Raw genomic sequence first — 26,266 nt, 5'->3', positions numbered from 1 at the left:
AGTGGTTGTTTTTAAAATGCCTATAACTCTATACTATTTAATGATGATGTAATATGTTATAAAGTTAAAATTATTGTCCTGTTTAAAAGAAATTCTGCACACTTGAAGAATATGTGGACAGCATGGGACAACAACAATTTTAGTTTAACTTTTTATATTTAGCATTTGTATGATGTTTAAATGAAGCATGTGAAATGTCTTTCAAAGAAGCAAAGTGTAGAAATGCGACATTGTTCTGTACAACATTCAGTTAAATAACTTTCAACAAGAGTTTTACAGCAATGTCTAACCATTATTGACTAACAGTTTTCATATTATTACTAACAAACCAGTTAGTAAAATTATCCTAAACTGCATACAGTTTTAAAAAGCAAATTCGAAGAGCTAAAGTTGCGTGCGCGCTCCTGTAAAAACGCCGAGGTCAGATCTGACGCAAGCACGCTCTGCGCGCAAGCACCGCCCCTTCGTCCTGGCAGTGTTTGTATTTACAGCAGAAGTTCTTCCAGCTTTTATCAATAAATCGAGTCCAGAACCAAAGGAGTTGAACCGACGTACCAGCATGGCCTTTCAGGGGTCCGAGGAGGTGGAAGAGCAGCTGGAGGAGCCGGAAGAGACGCTGAGAGTTTCTCCGGCGGAGGAAATGCCAGTCGACGGGCCTCCAGCGGCTGATGAACCAGAGCCGCTACTGCTACCGTGGGACCGCTTCTCCGCCTGGATCCACTGCATCTGCGTGGTCGGCTTTGATCTTGAGCTCGGGCAGGCCGTGGAGGTAACGGGAACTGTGTTGGCAGTGTTGTGTAATCGGTTGACAGCTGTGAACCGCTCCGCTAGCTGACTGGAAGTCAGGGCAAACCTGCTAGCATCAGTGGCTAACAATATAGTTGACTCATCGAAATATAGCCCGTTGTTTACTTTTCAGACCACATGCATTTAATGAATGTGACAGGGTATTGGCCAGTGTACTGAGAAGTGCATATAGATATTGCTATTTAGGATTAATATTTTTGAATGGGGCTTTATTGTTTTATCCCCACCTGCTCTACATACAGTAAGTTAGCTGAGAAATGCCTTTGTTCATTAAAAGTTTTGTCAGTGTCCCATTCATACTGTATATACTGTGTATTACACAATTTATAACCATTGTGTGTTTATCAAATCTATTTAAATGTTATTGAATGTGTATTGATTCTTCGGTTGAAATAACAGAAACTTAAAAACCCAGACTGCTGGAAAACAATTGGCATAAAATGTTTTTTTTAGATCAGGGGTTGTTCATCATGTCTCAAGCTTTGAGTGATAGCTGGTAATTGCATAATGTCTATATATATATTTATTTGTTCATTTGATTGAAATGCATACAGTTTTTGTATTCTAATGTTTTGTTTTTGCTTTACTGCAGGTGATTTATCCTCACCACTCCAAACTCAGCGAAAAAGAGGTAAGAAAAACTAATCTGATACAGTTATGAATTTTGATGATGGTACATCAACCTTTTTCTGGCCAAGGACCCTTAATGGATAGAGATGCAAGGGTTAGGGACCCCCTGTAAATATATTAAACTAAGACTGGAGTTTTGCTATGATGGTAGGGATGGGACGATTACCGGTTTCATGGTTAACCACGATAAAATGTCCTGACCAAAGTTATCACGGTTATCAATATTATCATGGTTTTGTTAAAATGAGATGGAAATGTTCAAAAAGAACTGATACACACACTGAAAACATTATTATCATTTAACAGTATTATCATTTAAAATTTAATTATCATTACAACCGTGTTTTATTACCGTGGTTTGGGAAAACTTGCGGTAAATCCTGTACAGCCAGAATCAGTTTGACGCAGGCGTGCACATGCAACATAGTTTATTGCACAAAAAGGCATTTAAGGGATAATTTATTGTATTCATTCACGGTAAACTTATTAGGCAGATATATTTTTTTATCACAGAAATAATTTCAGGGACATGAAATATTAAATTGTGATTTAAAAGAAAAAAAGCTTGTTCAAATGTTTTCAGTGTGTGTATCAGTTCTTTTTGAACATTTCCATCTCATTTTAACAAAACCATGATAATATTGATAACCGTGATAACTTTGGTCACTATAATCATTAGGGCTGGGCAAAACAATCGATTTTTCGATTAATCGTTTTTTTTTTTTACCGTGGTCGATTAAAAATCGATTCTCAAAGAGCAGAATCGATTTTTTTCTTTTTTATTTCCACAAACATTGACCGGAGGAATGGAAGCATTTTAGATTTCGCAAGCAAGACGTGTTGTGGCTTTTAATTTCTTTTTATTAATTACCCACTTGTAAACTGCTGTTCACTGTTCTTTTTTATTAATATAGTATGTGTATTAAATCTATATTCATTGAGTTGAATCGAGAATCGAGTATAAAAACCTACCTGAGAACCGGAATCGAAAATTTAATCGAGAATCGGAATCGAATCGATTTGATAGCTTGTGAATCGAAATCGAATCGATCTGGAACATCTGAATCGATACCCAGCCCTAATAATCATGATATGAAATTTTCATACCGTCCCATCCCTATATGATGGTTACGTTATAAATATATTAAAGTAATCATTTTTTGTACACTTTACAGTCACTTGTTAAAACATTACATAACATTTTAATATTACTGAACAGATTTTAATGGCCTAGGAATTTTATTCTCTTCATTTTAATTATGTTTTAAATTCTTCATAATATCATAACAAATTTTTTATATATTATATATATATATTTTGAATTAGACACCTACTTTTCTATATTCAATCAAATCACAGTGCAAAACACAATCCACACCAACTCTTTTTCTCGTGTGATATTACATTTCACTCGGGAATGGATCACAATATGGAAGTAAAGTTGATGACAACTTCCTGTTCACTTGCACTTTAATGTTTATTATTAGCCTATCATTGCATTTTTGTTTGATGGCTAATTGCATTATTGTATCTTTCATTTCAGAAAACCAGTATATGCTATCTCTCATTTCCAGACTCTAATTCAGGTACGTTATATTTCTTTAGTATGAACCTTTAGTTCACTGTGACTTTCGATGGTCTTTTTGTGCTGTTGTAAAGAATATATTGTTGATAAGAAGCACAAAGATTAAGTTATATTACTGTGATGGCAAAGTACGTTTCTCTTTAGCTGTAGGTTGAACGATGTGCACAGTTCATATGTAATATCTTAACTGATGGTCGGAGGTTTATTTGGTGATGTCAGAACTGTGTGGTTATAGATAAGAGCGTTTTTCAGCTTCGGTAAGCATTTTTGTGTTTTATGATGCAGTTCTTATTAAATGCTTACATTTCATTTACTATAATGTTTGTGTATAGTTTAAATGTGAATTTTCAAGTGGTAAAGGTTGAAATGTAATTCATGTGAGTATTATGACCTGTGTGGGACGAGCCCTCAACATTTTTCCTCCAGCTCAAAGACAGAAACATCACAGACACATTCGGAAAGACTCATTGTGTGGGCATGAACACAATCTGACTACTTTGTATTACAGTTATTAATGGACTTTCATTGTGTAGCACAAGATCTACAATGGCATATTTGTTAACGTAATGATATACAGTGCATATTATTTCCTTAACGTTTGCCAATGAGCATTAAAGTGATTGTCAGTGTCCTAGGGAATTAAATGGTAAGCTAATTTATTGGTGCATTAAAGCAGTTTATTGTATATAATTATTCATTTTAATTTTTTTTGAAGCAGCTGAAAGAAACGTATATACTTATCCACACCCAGATGAATGTACAGAATGAACTAGAAGTTATTAGTAGGTTGGTTTTCTTGACTCTCTGACGTGAGATGTGGTTTGACGTGTCCGCTTGTGGCTCACTCAATAATAGCTTGATTGAGTTTGGGGCTGGGCTGGAGGAATAAATGGCAGGTGGAGTTTAGCAAACCTGTTTCAAAAGCATCATCATCTGTTATATTTGTGGTACTGCAATGTCAGACAGCAGCATTTAAACTGTCAATGACCACTCTGCACATCTTTAAGCAATTGCAATACGATGACAAATACTTGTTTCACAGTATCAGTTATGATCAAGATCTTAGATCCTTGTAGCAGGTCTATGTTTTTTGAAGTTTCAGTTCTGTATGTTTACATGTGATAACCATGAGTTATTAATAGCTGTGAGGTACAAAAGAGTTGGAATAGGATTTAAGGATGATAACAGGATATTCCTGTTAGTGACATTGCTCATTTATTGTAGATGCGTGTGTGTGTTTGGTGTTCACCACTGCTCTCGTGTTGTAGAGTCTTCTGGTGTGATATTGATCTTATTCTCATCTTTCTGAAATGGGAGAACCTGGTGTACTCATCATTCGGTTTGCTTCAGTTTTCAGAGATACAATACAATGCAGGAGCTGTACTGTACAGTATAATGCGGTACCAGACAGAATCTACCATATCGTGTTCAAAGCTGAAATTAGACCATGTGTCTGTGTATCATATTTTACATACTGGTGAAAGCGAATCATATACATTCACCTAAAGGATTATTAGGAACACCATACTAATACTGTGTTTGCCTTAATTCTACGTGGCATTGATTCAACAAGGTACTGAAAGCATTCTTTAGAAATGTTGGCCCATATTGATAGGATAGCATTTTGCAGTTGATGGAGATTTGTGGGATGCACATCTAGGGCACGAAGCTCCCGTTCCACCACATCCCAAAGATGCTTTATTGGGTTGAGATCTGGTGACTGTGGGGGCCATTTTAGTACAGTGAACTCATTGTCATGTTCAAGAAACAAGAAATTTTGAAATGATTCAAGCTTTGTGACATGGTGCATTATCCTGCTGGAAGTAGCCATCAGATGATGAGTACATAGTGGTCATAAAGAGATGGACATGGTCAGAAACAATGCTCAGGTAGGCAGTGGCATTTATAGTGGAGGTACCAGGTGGGGTCTCCTTCTGTAGCCCATTCGCCTCAGGGTTGTGCGTGTTGTGGCTTCACAAATGCTTTGTTGCATACCTCGGTTGTAACGAGTGGTTATTTCAGTCGAAGTTGCTCTTCTATCAGCTTGAATCAGTCGGCCCATTCTCCTGTGACCTCTAGCATCAACAAGGCATTTTCTCCCACGGGAATGCCTCATACTGGATGTTTTTCCCTTTTTACACCATTCATTGTAAACCCTAGAAATGGTTGTGTGTGAAAATCCTAGTAACTGAGCAGATTGTGAAATACTCAGATTGGCCCGTCTGGCACCAACAGCACACTCAAAATTGCTTAAATCACCTTTCGTTCCCATTCTGACATTCAGTTTGATGTTCTGGAGATTGTCTTGACTAGGACTAATCGTTAGGCAGCTCTAGTTAATATATCAAAATTTATTTATTATTAGTAATGTGTTGCTAGGGACAGTCCAGTCAGTGTCTCATATAGTGTTATTGCTAATTTTATTGTCATTATAAATAGATTATAATTTAAGAAAATTGTATATACTTTATCATTGACTATTAAACATGTACTTTATTAAAATGATAAATAACCAGCGTCATATTACACTAGACATGCCAGTACATGGAAATAGCCCTTAAAAGATGAAAAAATATATAAGAGCAGGAGTTTGACATCACATGAGCATCATCATTAAATCTCCATTAAGGCATAAAGAAATTACAGCAACTTTATTAAGTTCTCTCCAGCACCACACACCTACAAAATTGTAACAGTGATGTATTTAAGATTGTAGCAAGACTATTATAATATCAAAACTTACATAATGCTAAGCTAATGTCAGCAGCCTCCTATTAACAAGCCAACAAGCGAACTGTCCTAATATATGTTTCTGATCTTACTTAAAAAAGTTCAGCAGTGAAGAAACCATTAAATCAATTATACATAAAATTTCCATTCATTTCATGCTTAAATATCCTGTTGTCACCTCATAGTAATAAAATGAGACTTATCTTATCTTGACTTTAATGACTGTAATGCAATGACTGTAATGCAATTGTCTTGCTTTATTGCTTATTAAATACATTTGAATGAGATGTAAATATACAGAATTATTGTAGTTAGTGATAAATGGTCTCTTTCATCTTATAAACTGAGAGATTACAAGCTGTTTAGTTCTTATGGTACCCAACCCCATAGCTATGATTCATTACATTGACAGATTCATTGTATCTTTCCCTCTCATGTGACATCACTGTTTCAGCGGAAAACACTTCCCGTCTGTGTGTACAGTGACAGATTTTAAATTGTTTTCCTCTCAGAGAATCAAGATTTAGATTCGAGTCTACGGGTCAGGCCGGACATACGGAAATTACTAGCATGTGTTAGCATCTTTTCTTACATGCTGTGGGTGAGGCGACCCACTCGTGCTGTAGGTTGCTGTGGCAACAGAGTTTCCGCCACCCGTCAGACTTGCAGAAGTGCATGTGTGTTGTGACACATTTCGTGCTGTTCACTCTCGCCACAGCAATGCGGCCAATAGCTAATTTGTTTCACTTGTTTAATAATGTGACTAATGCTGTATATGTCTTCATTTGATGATGGATGAGACTCCAAAGCTGGAAGTCATTTATACTGCTGACCATCTTTTTTCAATAAGGTTATATATCAGACATGCATCTAGTTTTGTCTCTTTTTTAGAACTGTTTGTTAGGTGTACTATGCAGTAGAGACAGATTAATATAAGGCATTCACCCATACAAATGTCTGTGGCGATACTGATATTGGTTTAAATAGAATGATATCTACTAGGGCTGGGCAAAAAAAATAGATTTTTCTATTAATCGGGGGGGGGGGGGTTTGGTGGTCGATTCTAATAGCCCATAAATCGTTTTTTTTTCCCTCAAAATTTATTTCCGCAAACATTGAACGTAAGATTAACGTTAATCTAATTACTAGTCTTCTCCACTAGATGTCACCCTCTTTTTTTCCTTACGCGATGTTACCAAGGAGCAAGAGGCAAGCCTGTCATTCATTCAGTCTTTTTTCTAATATAATATAATGTTCTATATAATCTATATTCATTGAGTTGAATCGAAAATCGAGTATGAAAATCGGCCAGAGAATTGGAAATTAACCGAGAATCGAAATCTAATCGATCTGGAACATCTGAATCGATACCCAGCCCTAATATCTACCGAAACCTACGGAAACCTTTTTACTCACATTTCATATTATCAGGTCATAAATCCTAGAAGTGCAGACTGTACAAACTGCAATTGTTCAATTTTGCTTATAACGTGAGCCTATAATCTGTAAAAAAGCACTTTTCCCACTTAAAAACAGCCGATGATCAGAGCAGAAATTAAAAAATTCACAAAAATCTAATGTTTCATTGATTAAAAAATATTTAATTGTGTGGGGAAATCACATCAAATGTCTTTCTCAAATACAAGTTGTCCATAATGCCCCCCCCCATATGTAATAGTCTTTGATTCATCACTGAAAAAAAAAATCCTTTCAATTTACATAATTTTAATGTGTACATCGGTCCCACATAATCCGATTGTGTTAAACCAACATAATTTTACTCATTTAATTTTTATGTGTCAGACCAAAACATTTTAATTGTTTCAAGTAGTCTAATATAAATATGTTGACTCAAAGTGCTATTTCTCTTTACTATAACACATTTATTTTGTAATGTTTAAGTAATTTTATTATGTAAGGGGACTAGATTTTCATCTGTAATTCCAACATGCTTTTTTAATGCTTATATTATGGGATTATGTAACTTTAAAGCAATTTCATTATGTTTCTGGCACCAGAATAATCATCCATAATTATCCAAATGTTATTTATTTCTTTTTTAAATACAAAATACATTTGCATTGGCATAAAAAGCAAAGAGTTTTAAACAAAAGTTTAGTGATATTGAGGCAAACCACTGCTTTCAGATCATCAATTCATTTAAATCACTACACATTAATTCAACAACAGTCAATAACTATTACAACAATCAGCACATGCAGTACATACAAAGGGGCAATTTCCCAAACCGGTTGTAGATTAAGCCGTGACTAGGCCCTAGTTATATTAGGATATTTTTTACAAAAAAAGTTCACAAACAAACCTACCTTACAAAAACAACACTGGAGTACATCTTGAGACAAAACAATGGCACTGATATATGTCAAGATATGTCAGTGCAATATGTTTTCAAATGAAGGCATTGCAAAAGTCTGGGACTAGAAAAAGCCTCATCTGTAAAACTGACCCAAATGTTTAAAATAGTTACTATCACAGTAGATTTAGAAGTGCTAAAGCACAAACACTGCATTCCAAAGAGACATGCAAAACAGTAAGTACTATTATTTTTTAAATGGATTTACAAACTGGAAAATATCAATCCTTCAGAAAGTCAGAGCTACAGCATTTGTATAAACTGATAATCAAAGATTCAACAAAAACAAAATACAACAACCATTTCCAAAATCAACTCTGAGCAGCAAACTGTTAATGTTTTAATAAGAAAAAACACTTAAAACAGATAAATAAAAAGAACATAAATGAGCAGCACAGTCTTTCTGATCCTTTCACTGAAAGAAACTGTTTGTTAAAGTTACGCTCAATGCAGTTCCATTAAAATCTTTTGGATTTCTTCAAAAATAAAGCGCAGATCAGGATAGCTCAGGTTTAAGGCATACATCAGCTCAAACAACATGGCACGATGTTGCAACACCTTCATGCCTTCCAGGACTATACAAAGATCCTCTTCTTCATCACAAGAAGCATGTTGTTTGAGAGCACAAATCCCAACAGTGGTGTCTTCAAATGACCACACTGATGCTGACTTCATCCATGCCCTGTACAAAACAGACAAATTTAGTTAAAGAAACAGAAAAAAGGTTACTGTTACAATAAAAGTGTCATTGGAAATTAGTACAATGCAAACAAATATAAATGTAAGTATACAGACCCATGTGCATTGCCACAGCATATTACAATTGGTTACAAATATATGGGTTACAAAGCAAGGCAGCTGCACTGTCCACTGCTCCAGGTGTGTGTGCGCGTTTACTAGACTGGAATGAGTTAAATAAAGAGGCCACATTTCGAGTGTGTGCTACCATACCTGACAATCACAGCAAAAGTGAATTCTCATTTTCTCACTGTCATGTTGTTATAAACCTGTATAAATGTCTTTGTTCTGATGAACACGAAGGAAGACATTTATTTTGAGGAATGTTTGCAACCAAACTGTTCATGAGCCCCATTCACTTCCATAGTATTATATTTCCACACTATGGAAGTGAATGGGGCTTATGATTGGTTTGGGAACAAACATTCCTCAAAATATCTTCCTTAGTGTTCATCAGAACAAAGACATTTATAAAGGTTTGTAACAACATGATAGGGAGTAAGTGATGAGAATTTTTATTTTTGGGTGAACTACCCCTTTAAATCTTCCCAGGTGTTTTAATGACCCGTGTGCCAAAAGATGTAACTAAAACATACTACATTTTCTGTACTTCCAACAATGTTTACACATTTTTATGTCTATGAATCTATATTACTTACTTCTGTCATTTGATCATTCATTGTTTGAAGTCTTTTTGCTAGCTGTCCTCCTTTATGATAGAAGAGTTTCGTCAGGTTTTTGGATTGGAGGTCCAGGTGACACGCAGGAACATAAGACAGTAGTGATTCTTTTAAATTCAGCATTTATCTGAAAACAAATTAACCAACCATTGTATATTTGAGTACTGCGAGTCAAAGAATAATACATGTATATTAGTTACAAAAATAAGATTTAGCTCCTAACAGCAGTAAAACAGTGATAGGAATTACTTACCAATGCTTTTGAGTGTGTAGCGCATGCAAGGATGATGGACCTATAAGAGGAAATATTCAGAGGTGAAATCAACACACAACCTCAAATGATTAAGGTCACACATACACAGAGCAATAATGAAATAAGTATTATATCTGTCACAGGACGCAATTTTGGACAAAATGAGATCTTAAAACAAGGTTCTCTTCTGAAAACGTCAGCTTTAAGGTGTGGCACTTCAAAGCGATATTTTTTTCAGTTAATATACCAGACGTCACGCGAGGCATTTAAAAAAAGCTTTTTCTAATTGAATCAAGTGTTGCTCGTGGCGTAGTGAAGTCACGAATAACTGACGCGGGTCTGATAATCTGATTAAGCAGACAGTTTGTTTCATACAATGTCATTATTAATGTAGTCAATTGATATCATCTGGTAAATTACTTACATGGATAACGTTAGTCTGGACAGAATAACGTTTGGTTAGCGTTTTATTTGTCCTGAACCGTTTCCATAGAACAACTGAGTAAAAAGTGCCTCAAAAGTCAACTCAAATCTGACAGTTTTCAACTCGGATAAAACTACCAAACGTGAAATAACGTTATACAGCTGACATTTTTAAAACGCTGTTTTTCTTTATGAGCCTTACACTTACTGACTGACTGACTGTAATGTTAACTTACTCCACCAACATCCTCCAAACTCATTTTTACTACAAGTCATTGCAATGGCTACATATTGTAAAAAAAACTGTCTATCTAGTGAAGATGTATCACGTATAAAGTGAACATAAATAAATAATAGAACTTACTTTAATAACGTGGTGTCCGTCTGAGAGAGTTCTTCTGACTGACTGCTGCTGAGTCTTCATTTTGGCGCCCAAAACAAACGATGTTTATTCTTCTTTTATGGCGATTGACGTCCTTATTATTGAGCGTTACTGCCACCTTCTGCTCAGGAGGTGCCATTTTGTGTGCAAACTCAATTTTATTGCTTTAAGTATTCAATTCAATCAATTTTAATCAATGTGAGAATAATGTGTTCATTTTACATTCAAACAAAACATTTTCATCCTAATCAATTAAATTATGTTTACACAAGGAATATAAATATTTTGTGTTGCATATACATGTTTATTTTATTTAAATTCAAAGACCCACCAAGTCCATTTTTTTCAGTGATCCATTTGCAAGGATAATATGTATGATATATAAAAAATATAAAAGTATAAAAGATAGTTCTGTTAACTTCAACTTATTTATTTATATACCACATTTAAATGCAACTGTGTTGCCCGAAGTGCTGCACAAACTATATAAGGCATCATTCGCACTAGGGATGCTTAATGATTAATCGCGATTAAACGTTAGCAGAATAAAAGTTTTTGTTTGCATCATATTTGTGTGTGAACTGTGTATAATAACTTCATATAAATAAATGTACACACATGCATGTATATGTTTTAGAAATGTTTACATGTGTATATACATTTGTATATTTATGTATAATTTATATTATATATATAAATACTTAATATATACATATTTTTCCTTAAAATTATACATGAATGTGTTCATATATAAATAAATAAATATTTGAACACATTCATGTATAATTTTAAGGAAAAAAAGTATATATTAAGTATTTATATATAAAATAAATTATACATAAATATACAAATGTGTGTGTGTGTATATATATGTGTATATGTATATATATATATATATATTATACACAGTTTACACACACATATGAGATGTAAACAAAAACTTTTATTCTGCTAACGATTAATCGCGTTTAATTGTTTAGCATCCCTAATTCGCAATCAATTTACCAAAAACATAATTATAAGCAAAATAAATAACTTAAAAAACAATAAAGAATTAAAACTTTTAAACCCAATAAACCATTTACAAACAATCTCTCCATTTCGAAGGCCAGACAAAAAGATAAGTATTTAACTGAGACTTAAAAACCACCATAGATGGCGCCTGCCGAACGTACAAAGGCAGACTATAACGGGGAATGCCCGATCCCCTTAAGCCTTCTTTTTAGATTTGTGTACAACCAACAGCAGATGGTTTGTTGATCTTGGAGATCTTGCCGGTGTATAGCACTCTAAGAGATTAAAATATAAATTGGGAACAGATATAAAAGACATTTATTAAAGTGCACCTATTTCATTGCTAAAAAAACAACATTATTTTGTGTATTGGTGTAATACAATGTGTTTGCGTGGTTTATGGTTCAAAAAACACATTATTTTACACATACTGTACATTTTTGTATCACCAGATTGTACTCGCTTCCTGAAATGCACAATTTTTAACAGCTCTGTGTCCCTGATTGGCCAGCTAATCTGTATGTTGTGATGGCCTGAATACCTCTGTCGTCAACAGGAAATGTGACGCTCCTTACCATGATTGAAAGATTCGCTCACAATGCAATGCTAACAGGAGTTAACTTAAGTCCAAAACGTGAGGAATTATGATATTGTCGGTCTTGTCTACATCACCAATCCCAGGAAGTAAACGGTTGCCTACAATCCGTGTGTTTGTTGTAGTCCAAGAAAAGAGATTTAAGTTTTTTTTATAATTTACATTGCCGTTTGTACCTTTTGCAACGTTAACATGTACTAATGCACACTTACACACCAAAGGAAATTTTAAAACGTGAATCGGACAAAAGGTGCTTTTTAAAATCTCATCCAATGAAGAGAGGACAACATCGGGGTTATGTGCTTTTTTTAATCCCTGTCAGAAGCCTAACCGAAGCATTTTGGACTAACTGTAACCAATTGCTGCTGATCGACCCCCACACAAAGCACTTTACAGTAGTGCAGTCTAGATGTAATAAAATCAAATGTATCAGGCGTCAAGGAATCCTGTTTGATTTAGCATTTGATGGGAAGTCCCGAAACCTGTGTCATGTATGATTATCCTTCATGCTTTCTGAACGCAGTTATTTGTAAGCTATGAAGAAACCGTTAACCAGGAGGATAATGTAATCCATTGGTCACGCCCTGTAGATAAATCCAGTAATCCTGTTACACACACACACACAAACACACACACACACACACACACGGTTCCTTGTCCTTTTGGCCCACACACATTACTGTGTGTAGAAGAACCAAAATTGGATCCAAACACACAAACAACATCTGACCTCATGTGAATCTGAGCAGTGGGATCTGTCCCATGAAATCAACACAAAACCTGGCAGGAGTTTGTGATTGGAAAGCGCTTTGAGATTCTGCTTTATTCCAATGGATTATTGTCCAGATGATGCTCATCTAAACCTTGTTTCTTTGCCTTTAAAGGAAAAAACTAAATCAATATGGACTTTATTGTGTATCATTAATCATGTGTTTAGTAAGAAAAATGATTTGTCTTGGCAGCCTATTATCAAAATGTAACTTGCTCCTTTTGGCTGATATCACCGTAATGTTAACCAATAGCAAAACAGCTGCTTAGACATGGTTTTCATATCAAATCAAATTACATCAGTAATCAATGCCTTAAGTAAATAATAAATAAATATAGGTTATAGCAAAAGTGAAATGAGACCATGTGTTTTTCTTTTTGTTCACAGGCTGTCTTGGGGACACACAGTTCTGCTTTCGTTTTCGGCAGGCGGTGGGTAGGAAATCTTCTCTTGGATGTTTCCTCGACCACTTCGACCGGGATGCACCTGTCTGTCTCAAGGTAAGTACTGATACATAGAAAACTCATATTAAACAGTCAAAGTCATATTTATTTGTATAGGTTATACGGTTCATAATGCAATGTTTCAATCAACTATACAGAACTGTATGTTTTTATGCTTCAATGAGGGTTTCATTCAGATCTGGCAACCAGTTAATGACATAATATGTAGCTCTATAATATGAGTCTTGTGTTCATTGTACAGATGGGAAAGTTCATGCATTTCTGACTTATAACTCTATGGAGAAAATGTGATGCATGCAACCTTTCATAAACTTAATTATGCAGTAGATCTGCTCATAATGATAGAGATCATGTGTTTCGTCTGTCCTGCAGAGAGATCAGGGTTATTACTACGGGTACGTGTACTTCAGACAGGTGCGGGACAAAGCACTGAAGAGAGGCTACTTTCAGAAGGTAATACAATTACTTCAGTGATACTTTAATATATTCTGAATATCTTTAATAGGCTTGGAAATTGAACTACACCCCTTAACCGTAGTACCTGGTTATCTAGAGTGTTTTTTTTTTGCCTCAAGTTTTATTCTTCGACTTTTTACCTGGGAATATAAATTTACTTCAAGTTGCCGAGGGCACACAGCACTGAACAAGTCTGAACATTGAGGACTGATTCTCTTCCTGAAACAGAAGTGTGATTGTGCTCCAACACCAGCACAAAAAAAAAGAAAATTCACAGCCTAAAAATAGAGAGAGAGTTGGGGATCTTTTCAGGAGGCTTTAATTGTGGTTATCTTTAAAGACGTTTCAACACCATACAGGAGCTTTTATTTATCTTAGTCTGGAGGCTTTTTGTGATGTGGAATTTTGTTTTATGTCGTCTTCAGGTGATAGGGTACATTTCACTTGAATGAGATTTTTGGCACAAACCCTGTTTTGGGCCTAGTCCATACGTGCATGGGTGTTTTATAAACAAGTTTTCTTTTATATTTAAAAGATAATCACATCTACGCAAGCACCGTTTATAAACAATCTCTATCCACATTGAAATACAATGAAGCACTGTCAAGAGCATTGGTCTCCAACATGGTGCCCGCGGGCACCAGGTTGCCTGGACGGAGTTTGTGAGTTGCCCGCCAAAGCACATTCTATTAATACGTCCACAAGAACGTGTTTGTCATTTAACCTAAAGGGACAAAATATGCTCATTTTCCAGCTTCCATTGAGTTAAACATTTGATTTTTACCGTTTTGGAATCCATTCAGCTGATCTCCGGGTCTGGCAGTACAACTTTTAGCATAGCTTAGCATAATCCATTGAATCCGATTAGACCATTAGCATCGTGCTAAAACATAACCAAAATGTTCGGTTCTATTTAAAACTTGACTCTTTTGTAGTTACATCGTGTACAAAGACTGACGGAAAATTAAAAGTTGTGATTTTCTAGGCAGATATGGCTAGGAACTATACTCTCATTCTGGCGTAATAATCAAGGACTTTGCTGCCATAACATGGCTGCAGGAGGTGCAATGATATTACGCAGTGCCCGAAAATAGTTCCCTTGGTAACTTTCAATAGCAGGGGACTATTTTCGGGAACTGCGTATGGCAGCAAGTCCCCTGCTATTGAAAGTAACCAAGGGGACTGTTTTCGGGCGCTGTGTAATATCAGTGCGCCTCCTGCAGCCATGTTACGGCAGCAAAGTCCTTGATTATTATGCCAGAATGAGAGTATAGTTCCAAGCCATATCGGCCTAGAAAATCGCAACTTTTAATTTTCTGTCAGTCTTAAGGTACAATCGCATTATAAGCGACTTTGTCGCTTTATGCCGCTTGTCTCTTTCAAAAGAGGCGTTTCTAAATCTGGTAGTCATAAACAAATAAGTACAGTCCACACATAACTGACGAGAGGCGGATGACGTGAACTCCACTGTTTGGTTCTCATTGGTAGTCGCTCCCGAAAGTCGCTCATAAAGTTAAACATTTCTAAACTTTGTCGCACATTGGACTTGCCCCATCCAGTCGCCAACGGTCACTGTCGCTCGTGTCTCCGGAAGTCGTCAATCTTCTATTGAAATCAATAAGATTGCATTGCTCTGCCACTGTCTGAATGCAGCTTAAATACATGATGTAACTACAGAAGAGTCAAGTTTAAAATAGGAAAAATATCGAAACTCTCTGAAATTTTTTTAGCGTGATGCTAATGGTCAAATCAGAATCAATGGATTATGCTAAGCTAAGTGCTAGCGCCAGACCCTGAGATCAGCTGAATGGATTCCAAAACGCTAAAACTCAAATGTTTAACTCTAGGGGAGCTGGAAAATGAGCCTATTTTCAAAAAAAGTGGAGTGTGCCTTTTGAATAAATTAAAACAGTGGACTGTATATGTGAGTTCATCATTTATGCTCTGCATTGGGCTATGTGTGAATTATTAGTAAATAAAAACCGCATGTAAACAGGAGTGAAGAGGTTAGCTCCAGTCATGTAAACATCTTGTACATGTCCATGAAACAATTGTCTTTCTTCTTTGGAACACAAGACGTTTAGCTCATTCTTGCTGCTGTTTTACATTTAATGAAGACATCATTGACAAATAGCCCCAATTGTCTCTCCTTTAGTCTCTGGTGCTCATCAGCAAGCTGCCCTACGTCACCTTCTTCCACTCTTTACTGAAGCTCATCGCCCCAGAGTACTTTGAGAAACAGGAGCCGTGTTTAGAGGCTGGTGAGTCGCAGTTGTATGAAAGAGTCCCATTAATTATCATAATAACACTTTATATCACCATTAAGTAAAGTAACGCAACACTTTTACTGTAGCTGAGATGTAAATTAGACTAAAATCACTGCATCAATCAAAAACCCTCTTAGGTTCAATTTCCAGCTGTGACTCTCTTAATTTGGTACACAACCAACCAGGAAACCCTATAAACCAATGTGAGAAAATCTGCTTGGAATTGCATAACCACACCCTGGCAACCGCCCAGATGCCGAGCATTGTGGCAACATGTTTTACACCCCTCATAATTTCATCAGTATATGAAAGGCAGTTTAGAAATAAAATATTTTACATTTATTTACATTTTTTGGTTTTCATTCATTAAAGCTTGCAACGACATCGACCGATGGCCCACGCCGAGCCCAGGAAAGATTCTCACGCTCCCCGTCATGGGTGTGGTAATGAAGGCGAGTTATTTTTCATTTTTGTGTGATGTATTTTAATACTCTCTAAGTCTTTTGACAAACACATCTGCATTCAAGTTGAAAACTTTTGTGTCTGTTCTCTCCAGCTACGGATCCCCACGTGTTACGACAAGCCTGGAACCTCACAGCTCGTTCAGTCGGCACAGGTATGAGTTTTTACTTCGCCAGGCCTGTAGGCGATCAATGCTGCGTCATATTTCACACGCTCTCATGTAATCGAGTCTCATCTTTCGTTTGCAGAGCGACAGTCTGGTGTCCATCGTTCTGCCGACGGTCCATGAAGTGGATCTCTTTAGGTAAACGCATTCGTTGTGTGGTGACTCTTACAAAAAGTGTACACGATGTGCTCTGGTTTCATGTTGAACTGGTTTTTCGTTATTATGTGCCTTCTGCTGCCCACTGTTGGTAGATGAAAAAAGTGCAAGATGTTTTAATACTGAAAGATTTTTTAACACATTAATCCAAAATGAATGAGGGAGTATTAAAGGGGACATTTCACAAGGCGTTTTTAAGATATAATCAAATAAATCTTTGGTGTCTCCAGAGTACAAATGTGACGTTTTATCTCAAAATACCATATAGATAATTTATTATAACATGTTAAAATTGCCACTTTGTAGGTAAGAGCAAAAATGTGCCGTTTTGGGTGTGTTGTTTAAAATGCAAATGGCAGTGTCGTGGTTGAATAGTGCATAATTAGGGGGAATATTATCCCCTTCTGACATCGCAAGGGGAGCCAAATTTCAATTACCTATTTTTTTGCAAAGAATGTTTACCAAAACTAAGTTACTTGGTTAATTTTCTAGGTTGATAGAAGCACTTGCGGAACAAAATTACAAAATTAGCACTTAAACATGAAAAAAGTCAGATTTTCATGATATGTCCCCTTTAATTTTTTCCATCAAGCAATTTTGCGTTTAAACGGCCTCTAATAGCCATCCAAACAAAGCCCAGATCTCTAAACTAAAACAAGGCCAAATTTGGGCTGTCATTGAAAATGTATTAAACATCTAAACATAGCCCCCAAAAAAATAAATGTATAAATAAAAAAAAATAAAAAAAACCCTTGTAATCTCTGTTGACTTTGCTTCCATGATGGAATATCTCACAAGTTATTTAGGCAAAACAACCAAATTCAAGTTTATTTTGGCTAGAAGTGGGTTATTTATAGACTAGTCTCAGCCTCAGATGTCATGCCTACCCAGCAAGCAAAAACCGAGACGGTGAAATGTTAGATCCAATATAATAATAACTTGTATGATATTTTACCATGTAAGCAAAGTCAACAGGTGTTTAAGGTGTTTGCTTTTATTTATTTTACATGTACAAATTATATACACTGCAAAAAATTATTTTCAAGAAAAAAAAATCTTAGCATTTTTGTCTTGTTTTCAGTAAAAATATCTTAAAATTCTTACATTCAGATGCTTTTTCTTGATGAGCAAAATGACCCAAAAAAATCTTAAACTTTTTTCTTAAAAACTAAATTCAAGAAAAATTAGCTTACTCCATTGGCAGATTTTTTTTTTTGCCAGTTTTATGCACAAAATCACTTACATTTGATATTTTTGGTCTAAATACTAGATTTATTTTCTTGTGTCGTTTTGCTCATCAAGAAAAAGCATCTTAATTTAAGAATTTTTAGATTTTTTTACTAAAAACAAGACAAAAATACTAAGAATTTTTTTCTTAAATCATTTTTAGCAGTGTCGCATTGTCTATTCTTGGGCTATGGTTAGACGTCTATTAAACTTTAACCAACAGCCCAAATTAGCCTTGTTTTAGCCAAAATTGCTTGCTGGCTGGCTGAACGTCCGATGCATACGGCACACTTTACTGAAAACACTTCAGCGGAGTCATCTTCTGATTGGTTGAATTATACAGGATTTCTGCGAGATCTTTAACAATGGTTCATTAAGATTAAATAAACTATAAATAATACATTTTTATTATTTTCTTATGTTCTCTGATGTGTACTTATAATATTACTAAATTTAACTAATTCCCTGCCAGCATTTTTTATTCTATTTTTTTTTAGCGTATCTCTCCATTTTTTAACACCTACAAACAATTCAGGAGAACTGAACTTTTTGACTCCACTAACTGCCACAAGCAAAACTCTTGGACATCTTTTAGAGTTTATGCCGCAAACTTTGCATATTTTTGAGAATCCAGTGTTGAGCTGATCATGATAACTGATCATTATTATCCATATAAACATAACTGATTCTCTTCCTCAATGAAACGTCAGAGCTTTGTTTTTCAGGGACCGAAACTAATTGTGACACTCATGTCTCCTGGAAATCCGGTTTATTTTAACAAATCAAAAGACGACTTTGACGTTCCCACAGGGTTTCCAGGAAAGTGTACGATAAACATAAGACATTTAGCCAACATTCTGTGGGCGTGACTATAAGTAAATTAACATAGACAGTAAAATGGCAGCTATTGCTTGCTGTGTCACATAATGATGACTTTCTAATTATGTTTACAGATGAATTTTTAAAAATGCGGTGTTGCGGTTAGTTGAACGTCACCTGATGCTTGAATCTCTTAAGTCTAGGATTGTATTCCTAGATTATTACTCAAAAACTGATTAATGTCTGGCATATGTGCATTAAATGATGCTGATACTTTAAGGTGACCGTGACCTAGACACAGGCTGAATTATGTGCAGTGTTGTTTAGTTATTTTCCTTTATTTTATGCAGGTGCTTCTATCCAGTTTTCTTTCATATTCAGATGTTATGGGAACTGGTGCTGCTCGGGGAAGCTCTGGTTGTCATGGCACCATCACCAGCAGAATCTTCTGACACTGTACTGGCATTGGTCAGGTAGTCCAAAACTCCCTTAAGTTGAAATTTGACATGAAATGATGATTCCTTACTGAAATCCAGGTGCTGGCTTTGGATCACTTTCTAATGCTCTCTCTATCTCTATCTCTCCCTCTGTTTATCCCTTTTTATTTTTGCAGCTGTATCTCTCCTCTGCGTTACTGCAGTGATTTTCGGCCATATTTTACCATCCATGACAGTGAATTTAAAGAATACACCACTAGGACTCAGGCACCGTAAGTGAATGCCAAACTTCACTTTTTCTTTTCTTTCTCACACATGCATGTAAAAAGTGAATTTATTGGCCATGTAAGATCTTCATTTTACAGCAACAGTTCCTTTATTGAAGTCTTGCCACTAGAGGGCCGTGTTTGCAACATCTCCAGGCAGTTATTTCAGTCATTCAAGACTAAAGTCCTATTTACTTGAATGAAGAAAGGCAAAAATCACAATACTGAAAATACAATTAAACAACGTCCGACCAACAGTTAAACCTGACATCAACTATTCCATAATTTTTGTTTCTTAAACTTAAATTGCACTAAAACACCTTTTTCAAGGTCATTTTAGCTACTGCATATACGCACAGGTTGGCAAGCACCTCGTGAGCATTGCATTTCCCCCATATATTGTTACAACGGTGCTTCATCTTGTTATATCCAGTATCTTTGTTACAGTCCTGCTGTTTTATTATTATAATGATTTATTAATATGCAATGCATCTGAATGCACCTTTTCATTTTATTTAATTATTTAATATGCTTAATTAATTTCAGTAATTAATTATTTGATTATTTGATATATATATATGTGTGTATATATGTATAGTATCATATGATGCATAAACAAAATGCATAGTTGTGTTATTTCCCTTCTGTTTGTGTGTAATGTTGAGAGCTTGTATTTTTTTTGTCCAAAAGATAAGATGTCATCTTAGTAATGGTCCGTTGAATTATAAGAAAATTCCACAAATAATTGAAAAGACCGGAGTCAATTATTCCGCTTATACCAAGATTACCACAAACATTGTTCTGGTGCCTATTTTTAAGACATTTGACAAGTTAGGTGTGCGGCTTACAGAAAAATAATCACACATTCAACAACCCTGTGGTACAATAATCGATATCTGATGTTTATTTTTTTGTTAAAATGGGAAGTGTGTGTTTCTGCTTTGTGAGCGTATGTTTACTCTTGCGTCTTTAATAACTGTGTTCCTGTTTCAGGCCTTCGGTGATTTTAGGTGTGACAAACCCATTTTTTGCCAAAACTCTCCAGCACTGGCCGCACATCATCCGCATTGGAGACATGAAGCAAGCAGGTTGACTATAAACATTAATTAAATGCATTTAAAGAAATTTGGACATGACTGTTTTTAGAAAGCCTTTCAAGGAAAATATGAATAAATACAAGTAAAATACATTTTTGAATATTATTAATGCAGAAATAGGAAGTTGCATTGTTGCATATCAAAGTTGTTTTATAATATTCAGTAAGCCAAACGTTTAATAATAAATTCTGTTACATTTTGAAGCAGAGATGGCCAAACAGATGAAGGTGAAAAAACTAAAAAATCTGAAGACTTTAGACTCAAAACCTGGTAAGACATTAAGTTTACCCTTCATCCTGTGCCTTACTGCTTAAACCAAATCTAATCTGATAAACAAACGTCTCTTAAAGAGCAAACGTCTTTTAAATTTCCTTTTGTTTGTGTGCCAATGCCTCGACCTCTTCATTATTAGCCTATAGTACCCAAGTTGTTTCTTGACATTAAATCTACATTTTTAAAAAATCACACATTCTTGCATTTCTTTTCAATTTACATTTTTGTAAAAAAAATTAAATTTTAGAAAATGTTTAATTAGAAAAATGAACATCTGCATCAATGATGTTTTTCTTAATCTCACATGCTATGATAGGCCAAATTAAAGGTCATTGCGGGCCCTAGTTTGGGCACCTTTGTCCTAAAGGAAATACAGTCTGTGCAAAGTTATTGAAAGATTATTCTTTCACAGGTGTGTATAGTGCATATAAACCTTTCCTAAACAAAGATGAGGACATTATCAAACAACTTCAGAAGGTAAACGTCTGTTTGCTCTTTTATTATATTGGTATTCCTTTAGATGTATTAATTCAGTATATTTACGGTTCACATCAGGGAGTTCAGCAGAAACGTCCCTCCGCGGCCCAGAATGCAATTCTGCGGCGATATTTCCTGGAGCTTACACAGAGTTTCATCATACCACTGGTAAGGATGCTAGTTTGCATATTAAACGATGTGTATTATCGTGGCATATATAAATTATGTAGTATATGTAAGTGTACTCTGAAAAATTAATTGACCATGAGAGAAATGCTGATGTTAATTCAGTCTGTATCTTAATGTTGGTTTGTAGGAGCGTTATGTGGCCAGTCTGATGCCCTTACAGAAGAGCATCTCTCCTTGGAAGGTACTACAGAAATTTCTTAAAGGGGAACAAAGCATATATACAAATGTATGGCTTAATAGATTAACACTGGGGTTGGCTATATGAATGTGAAATAGAAAACAAACGTCAAATTTCAAATTTGCGACTTAAGTCTGACTCGAGTCAAGTCATATGACTCGAGTCCCCCATCTCTGGTTTCAAATAAAACAAATGTAAAGTAGTTTAACTTGTACTATAGTTTAATGTAAATCTCAATAGATTTGTCTTTGTATAACAGAGTCCTCCTCAGCTGCGGCCGTTCAATCAGGAGGAGTTCATGAAGACGCTGGAGAAAGCTGGACCTCAGCTCACATCACGCCTCAAAGGCGACTGGATCGGTCTTTACAGGTGCACACTTGCTTTTATGAAGAAGCCTTTTTTGTAACTGTGTAACCTTTTGGTAGTGTTTTATTCCAGCGCACTTGAAAAAACAAGGAATAATTTCTTGTTTATTAGCTACGATTTAAATTGCGCAAATTGACATTGGGAATTGAAAATACAGCCAATAAAAACACATTTTCGCAAAAACTCCCATTTATCTCAAAAAAGTTTTTTCCTCCCAATTCGGACTCAGCCTGTAAATTAAAGGTGCAGTGTGTAATTTTTAGAAGGATTTCTTGACAGAAATGCAACATAATATACAAAACTACATGATCAGGGGTGTATAAAGACCTTTCATAATGAACCGTTATAGGTTTATTACCTTAGAATGAGACGTTTTTACCTACATACACTGAGGGTCCCCTCACATGGAAGTCGACATGTTTCTACAAAAGCCCTTAACGGATAAACTTTTTTACTAAGTTATCTCCGACGATGACATGTTTTTCAGGTGGTGGCTACCGTAGCTTCTCTTTGTATTTTAAAAGTGAGAGGAGAGCATTAGACTGAGTCATTGGTTGCAATTCACAACCTCACCACTAGATGCCACTAAAATTTACACACTGCACCTTTAAAGTTGTTAGTATTGCATTGTGAGCGACTCTTTCAAACATGGTAAGGAGCGTCACATTTCCATCTGACGTCAGAGGTATTCAGACCAATCACAACATACAGATTACCTGGCTAATCAGGGACACAGCGCTTTTCAAATCCATGTGTTTCAGGAAGAGATTAAAATCTGGAGCTACAAAACTTTACGTATGTGAAAAATAATGTGTTTTTTAACCATAAATCACGCAAACACATTGTATTATACCAAATACAGCAATGAAATGGGTGCCCTTTAAATTAATATACTATTACCTCCAAGAAACACCTATAAGTTGCCGCTCCTAAGTGACTTTTCATGAGAGGAAAAACTAGGTTTTTAGTCACATATCATTGGTTAATGGAAATGCCATTATTTTGCAGTAGCCTTTTGTTGACATTTAGAAAATAATTTGAAAGTTTTGCACAATATCTGTAATGGAAACACAGCTAATGTCTGATTTGTGAGCAACGCATTCAGTCAGATCTCTTCAGTGCTTTTTATTTCTGCTTCAGATAAAACTGCTTTTGAACAAAAAACAATTGTGAAAAGCGCTATGTAATTAAAATTGAATTGAATAAATAGTTTGAACCAGTTTACAAATGATTCACTTTCCGTGAATTTCAAATAAAAAGCTAAGTGATCAAAAGTGTCTAGGCTTCTTATGAGAGCTTAGTTTTTTTTTTAAATCATCTTCATGACCTCGGTCTGTTCCTCGGCTCTCACAGGCAGTTCCTCAGATCTCCAAACTTTGACGGCTGGTTCAGAAACCGGCGTAAGGAGATGACACAGAAGCTGGAAGCTCTTCATCTGGAGGCGCTCTGTGAGGAAGATCTGCAGCTGAGGATCCAAAAGCACACTGAAGTTGAGACTGTTGACCTGGTACTCAAACTGAAGGAGAAACTGGTTAGTGCTTTACTCTGTCTGTCAGTACTAGTAATACTTAAGTTAAGGCCCCAAGTGCAGGTGAACGCTTTGGTTGTTATTTTAAGTTGCTGTAAGATGTGCCAATTGGTTGATTTGGTATTTGTCCCACCCCTCCTCTGCTGTGATTGGACACCCGAGTGAAAAGTGACATTGACGAATAAAAAAATACAGCGCTTGCAGCTAAAAAAGTATATTGGCCTCAAATTAAAGCACCTAATATTTAGGTTTATGTAATGTTGCATATTTTAACTCATCTTAATGCATGTCTGTTTTATTCTTGCTCTTAGACGCAGGCCGAGAGAGATCGACTTCCAGTCAAACCGGGAACTCTGGCCAAACTGCAGGCTCACATCGAGACCATCATCCTCACACTTCCAGAGGACCTGCAGGGAATCTTGCATAAACCTCCGAGCCCCTGACCCTTAACTGACACTGATATATAGGGTTAACAGACACAAACCCCCTTTACCTTCCACACGCGAGTGACAGAATGTGATGGATTTCTGCTGCATCCTCATCCAAGTGCACTTGTTGCTGCAGACCTGATTGCCCTTGAATGCACAGCGCTGGCATTGCTGAAATCGCACGGACAACGGCGCCGGAAACGACGTGAGGCAGAAACGAAACATACAAACGCTCTGGATGTTTTCTGTACTGTAAGTCTCACTGCGTGAGATCAACATTCCCTTTAGTTTTTAAACATGGGGTTGCTTGTAATGTCCTGAAAATCATAAAACAGATTCATCAATCCAAGCTGGAAAGGGAAAACTTTAAATGGCCGTAGGACACGAACATTGTTTCCACTGTATAAGACCAAATTTGGTAAATCACAGAAGACCTTTTATAAACATTTTACCCATCGCTCAAAAGAGAAACATTATCAATTAAATTGTGCAAAGAAAATGAAGCCTATGTTAGTACGCTAAAACTGCTGGGTTATAAGTTAACCCATGCTGGGTTGTTTCAACTCTAGGGTCAATTGTAAACATTTACTGGGTTAATTTAACCTAACGGCTGGATTTGTCCCTTTTTGACTCAATGCTAGTATAAAAATAACCCAGCATTTTGTAGTTTACACTGCAAAAAATTATTTTCAAGAAAAAAATTCTTAGTTTTTTGTCTTGTTTTCAGTAAAAATATCCAAAAATTCTTAAATTAAAATGCTTTTTCTTGATGAGAAAAATGACCCAAGAAAATAAGTTTAGGTTTTTAGACCAAAAATATCAAATTTAAGTGATTTTGTGCATAAAACAAGCAAAAAAATCTTGAACATTTGTCTTAAACACTAAATCCAAGAAAAATTTGCTTACCCCATTGGCAGATTTTTTTGCTTGTTTTATGCACAAAATCACTTAAATTTGATATTTTTGGTCTAAAAACCTAAACTTATTTTCTTGGGTCGTTTTTCTCATCAAGAAAAAGCATCTTAATTTAAGAATTTTTTGATATTTTTACTGAAAACAAGACAAAAATATAAATAATTTTTTTTCTTTAAAATAATTTTTTGCGGTGTCCCATTAAAAAGTGTGAAGTTTATACATAGTTGTAGTATTTCTTTATTTAACTGAAATTTATAAAATCTCCCCTTTATTTTTTTAATACAATTTGAATTGGTATAAAGAAAACATATACATTTAGAAAGAGATAAGTGTTTATTTGACGTGAAAATTACTTTAAAAAGGCTTCATTTTCCTAATTTTGGGGTGAAATTTGGTCTGGACATTTTTATGTGAAATTCATTTGATTCATCTCTCTCAACCACGATAATGATAATATTGCAATAACAGATCTATTTAAAGGATTATTCCACTTTCATAAAAAAATCTGTAATTTATTCACCCCCATGTCATCCAGATGTCTTTTTTTTGTTCTATCGAGAAGAAATTAAGTTTTTTGAAGAAAACCTTCCAGAATTTTTCTCCATATAATGGCCCATAACCGTTTAGCTTCAATGCAGCTTTAAATGGGTCTAAACGATCCCAACCAAGGCATAAGAGTCTTATCTAGCGACAAGATCGGCATTTTCGCTGAAAAATTAAAAATAAGTCTTTTTAAATAAGTTCTCGTCTTGCATGAGCCGTCTGCATAAATAAGGTCGCGCTGGCGCATCACACAGGTAGTGCAAGACAAGAAATTGTGTTTTAAAAGTACTTATCGTTTATTTTCCGACGAAAATTGCTAGATAAGACGGTTATGCCTCGGTTTGGATCGTTTAGAGCACTTTGAAGCTGCGTTGATACTGTAAACAGTTGACGTTTCCCATAAAAAACTTTATTTTTTTCTCGTCTGAACAAATTAAGACATAAAAATCTTGAATGACATGGGGTGAGTAAATATCTGGATTTTTTTATTAAAGTGGATTAATCCTTTAATATTATGAATCCATTCCCCTTTAACACTACTAACTCATAAGATTCTGATAAAGAGACATTTT

General features: G+C 35.5%; 1 protein-coding gene and 1 long non-coding RNA gene across 3 annotated transcripts; one reads left to right on the top strand and one right to left on the bottom strand.

Annotated features, from left to right (window-relative positions):
* The first annotated feature begins 346 nt into the window (after positions 1 to 346).
* On the top strand, positions 347 to 24,969 carry dennd6a (DENN/MADD domain containing 6A). 2 transcript variants are annotated; one of them, XM_065240812.2, is made up of 19 exons: positions 347 to 769; positions 1,400 to 1,438; positions 2,981 to 3,023; positions 13,368 to 13,480; positions 13,817 to 13,897; positions 16,056 to 16,161; positions 16,540 to 16,619; positions 16,724 to 16,783; positions 16,878 to 16,933; positions 19,348 to 19,470; positions 19,611 to 19,706; positions 20,694 to 20,788; positions 21,005 to 21,067; positions 21,483 to 21,547; positions 21,626 to 21,715; positions 21,864 to 21,917; positions 22,174 to 22,283; positions 23,634 to 23,811; positions 24,120 to 24,969. In XM_065240812.2, exons 1-19 carry the CDS (start codon positions 560 to 562, stop codon positions 24,249 to 24,251), a joined length of 1,794 nt encoding a protein of 597 aa, XP_065096884.1. In that variant the 5' UTR covers positions 347 to 559; the 3' UTR covers positions 24,252 to 24,969. The 2 variants fall into 2 exon arrangements, with proteins under 2 accessions (XP_065096884.1, XP_065096883.1); XM_065240811.2 differs by having other exon boundaries at positions 21,002 to 21,067.
* On the bottom strand, positions 7,783 to 10,943 carry LOC135718688 (uncharacterized). Its single transcript, XR_010520889.2, has 4 exons — positions 10,585 to 10,943; positions 9,798 to 9,837; positions 9,524 to 9,671; positions 7,783 to 8,808 (listed from the first exon to the last, which is right to left on the bottom strand). It is a non-coding gene; the product is annotated as an uncharacterized lncRNA (long non-coding RNA).
* Positions 24,970 to 26,266: the final 1,297 nt, after the last annotated feature.

The sequence above is a fragment of the Paramisgurnus dabryanus genome, chromosome 14, assembly GCF_030506205.2.
Source record: "Paramisgurnus dabryanus chromosome 14, PD_genome_1.1, whole genome shotgun sequence".
NCBI lineage: Eukaryota > Metazoa > Chordata > Actinopteri > Cypriniformes > Cobitidae > Paramisgurnus > Paramisgurnus dabryanus.
The sequence above is the reverse complement of the archived record's forward strand: the minus strand, read 5'-3'. Positions and strand labels throughout refer to the sequence as shown.

Bases quoted from the DNA above. Each gene is read 5' to 3' on its own strand.
- dennd6a (XM_065240811.2), top strand. From the start codon at position 560: ATGGCCTTTCAGGGGTCCGAGGAGGTGGAAGAGCAGCTGGAGGAGCCG. The intron at 21,068-21,482 runs GTAAGACATTAA...ATTCTTTCACAG, and splicing joins GACTTTAGACTCAAAACCTG to GTGTGTATAGTGCATATAAA. The intron at 21,548-21,625 runs GTAAACGTCTGT...GGTTCACATCAG, and splicing joins TTATCAAACAACTTCAGAAG to GGAGTTCAGCAGAAACGTCC.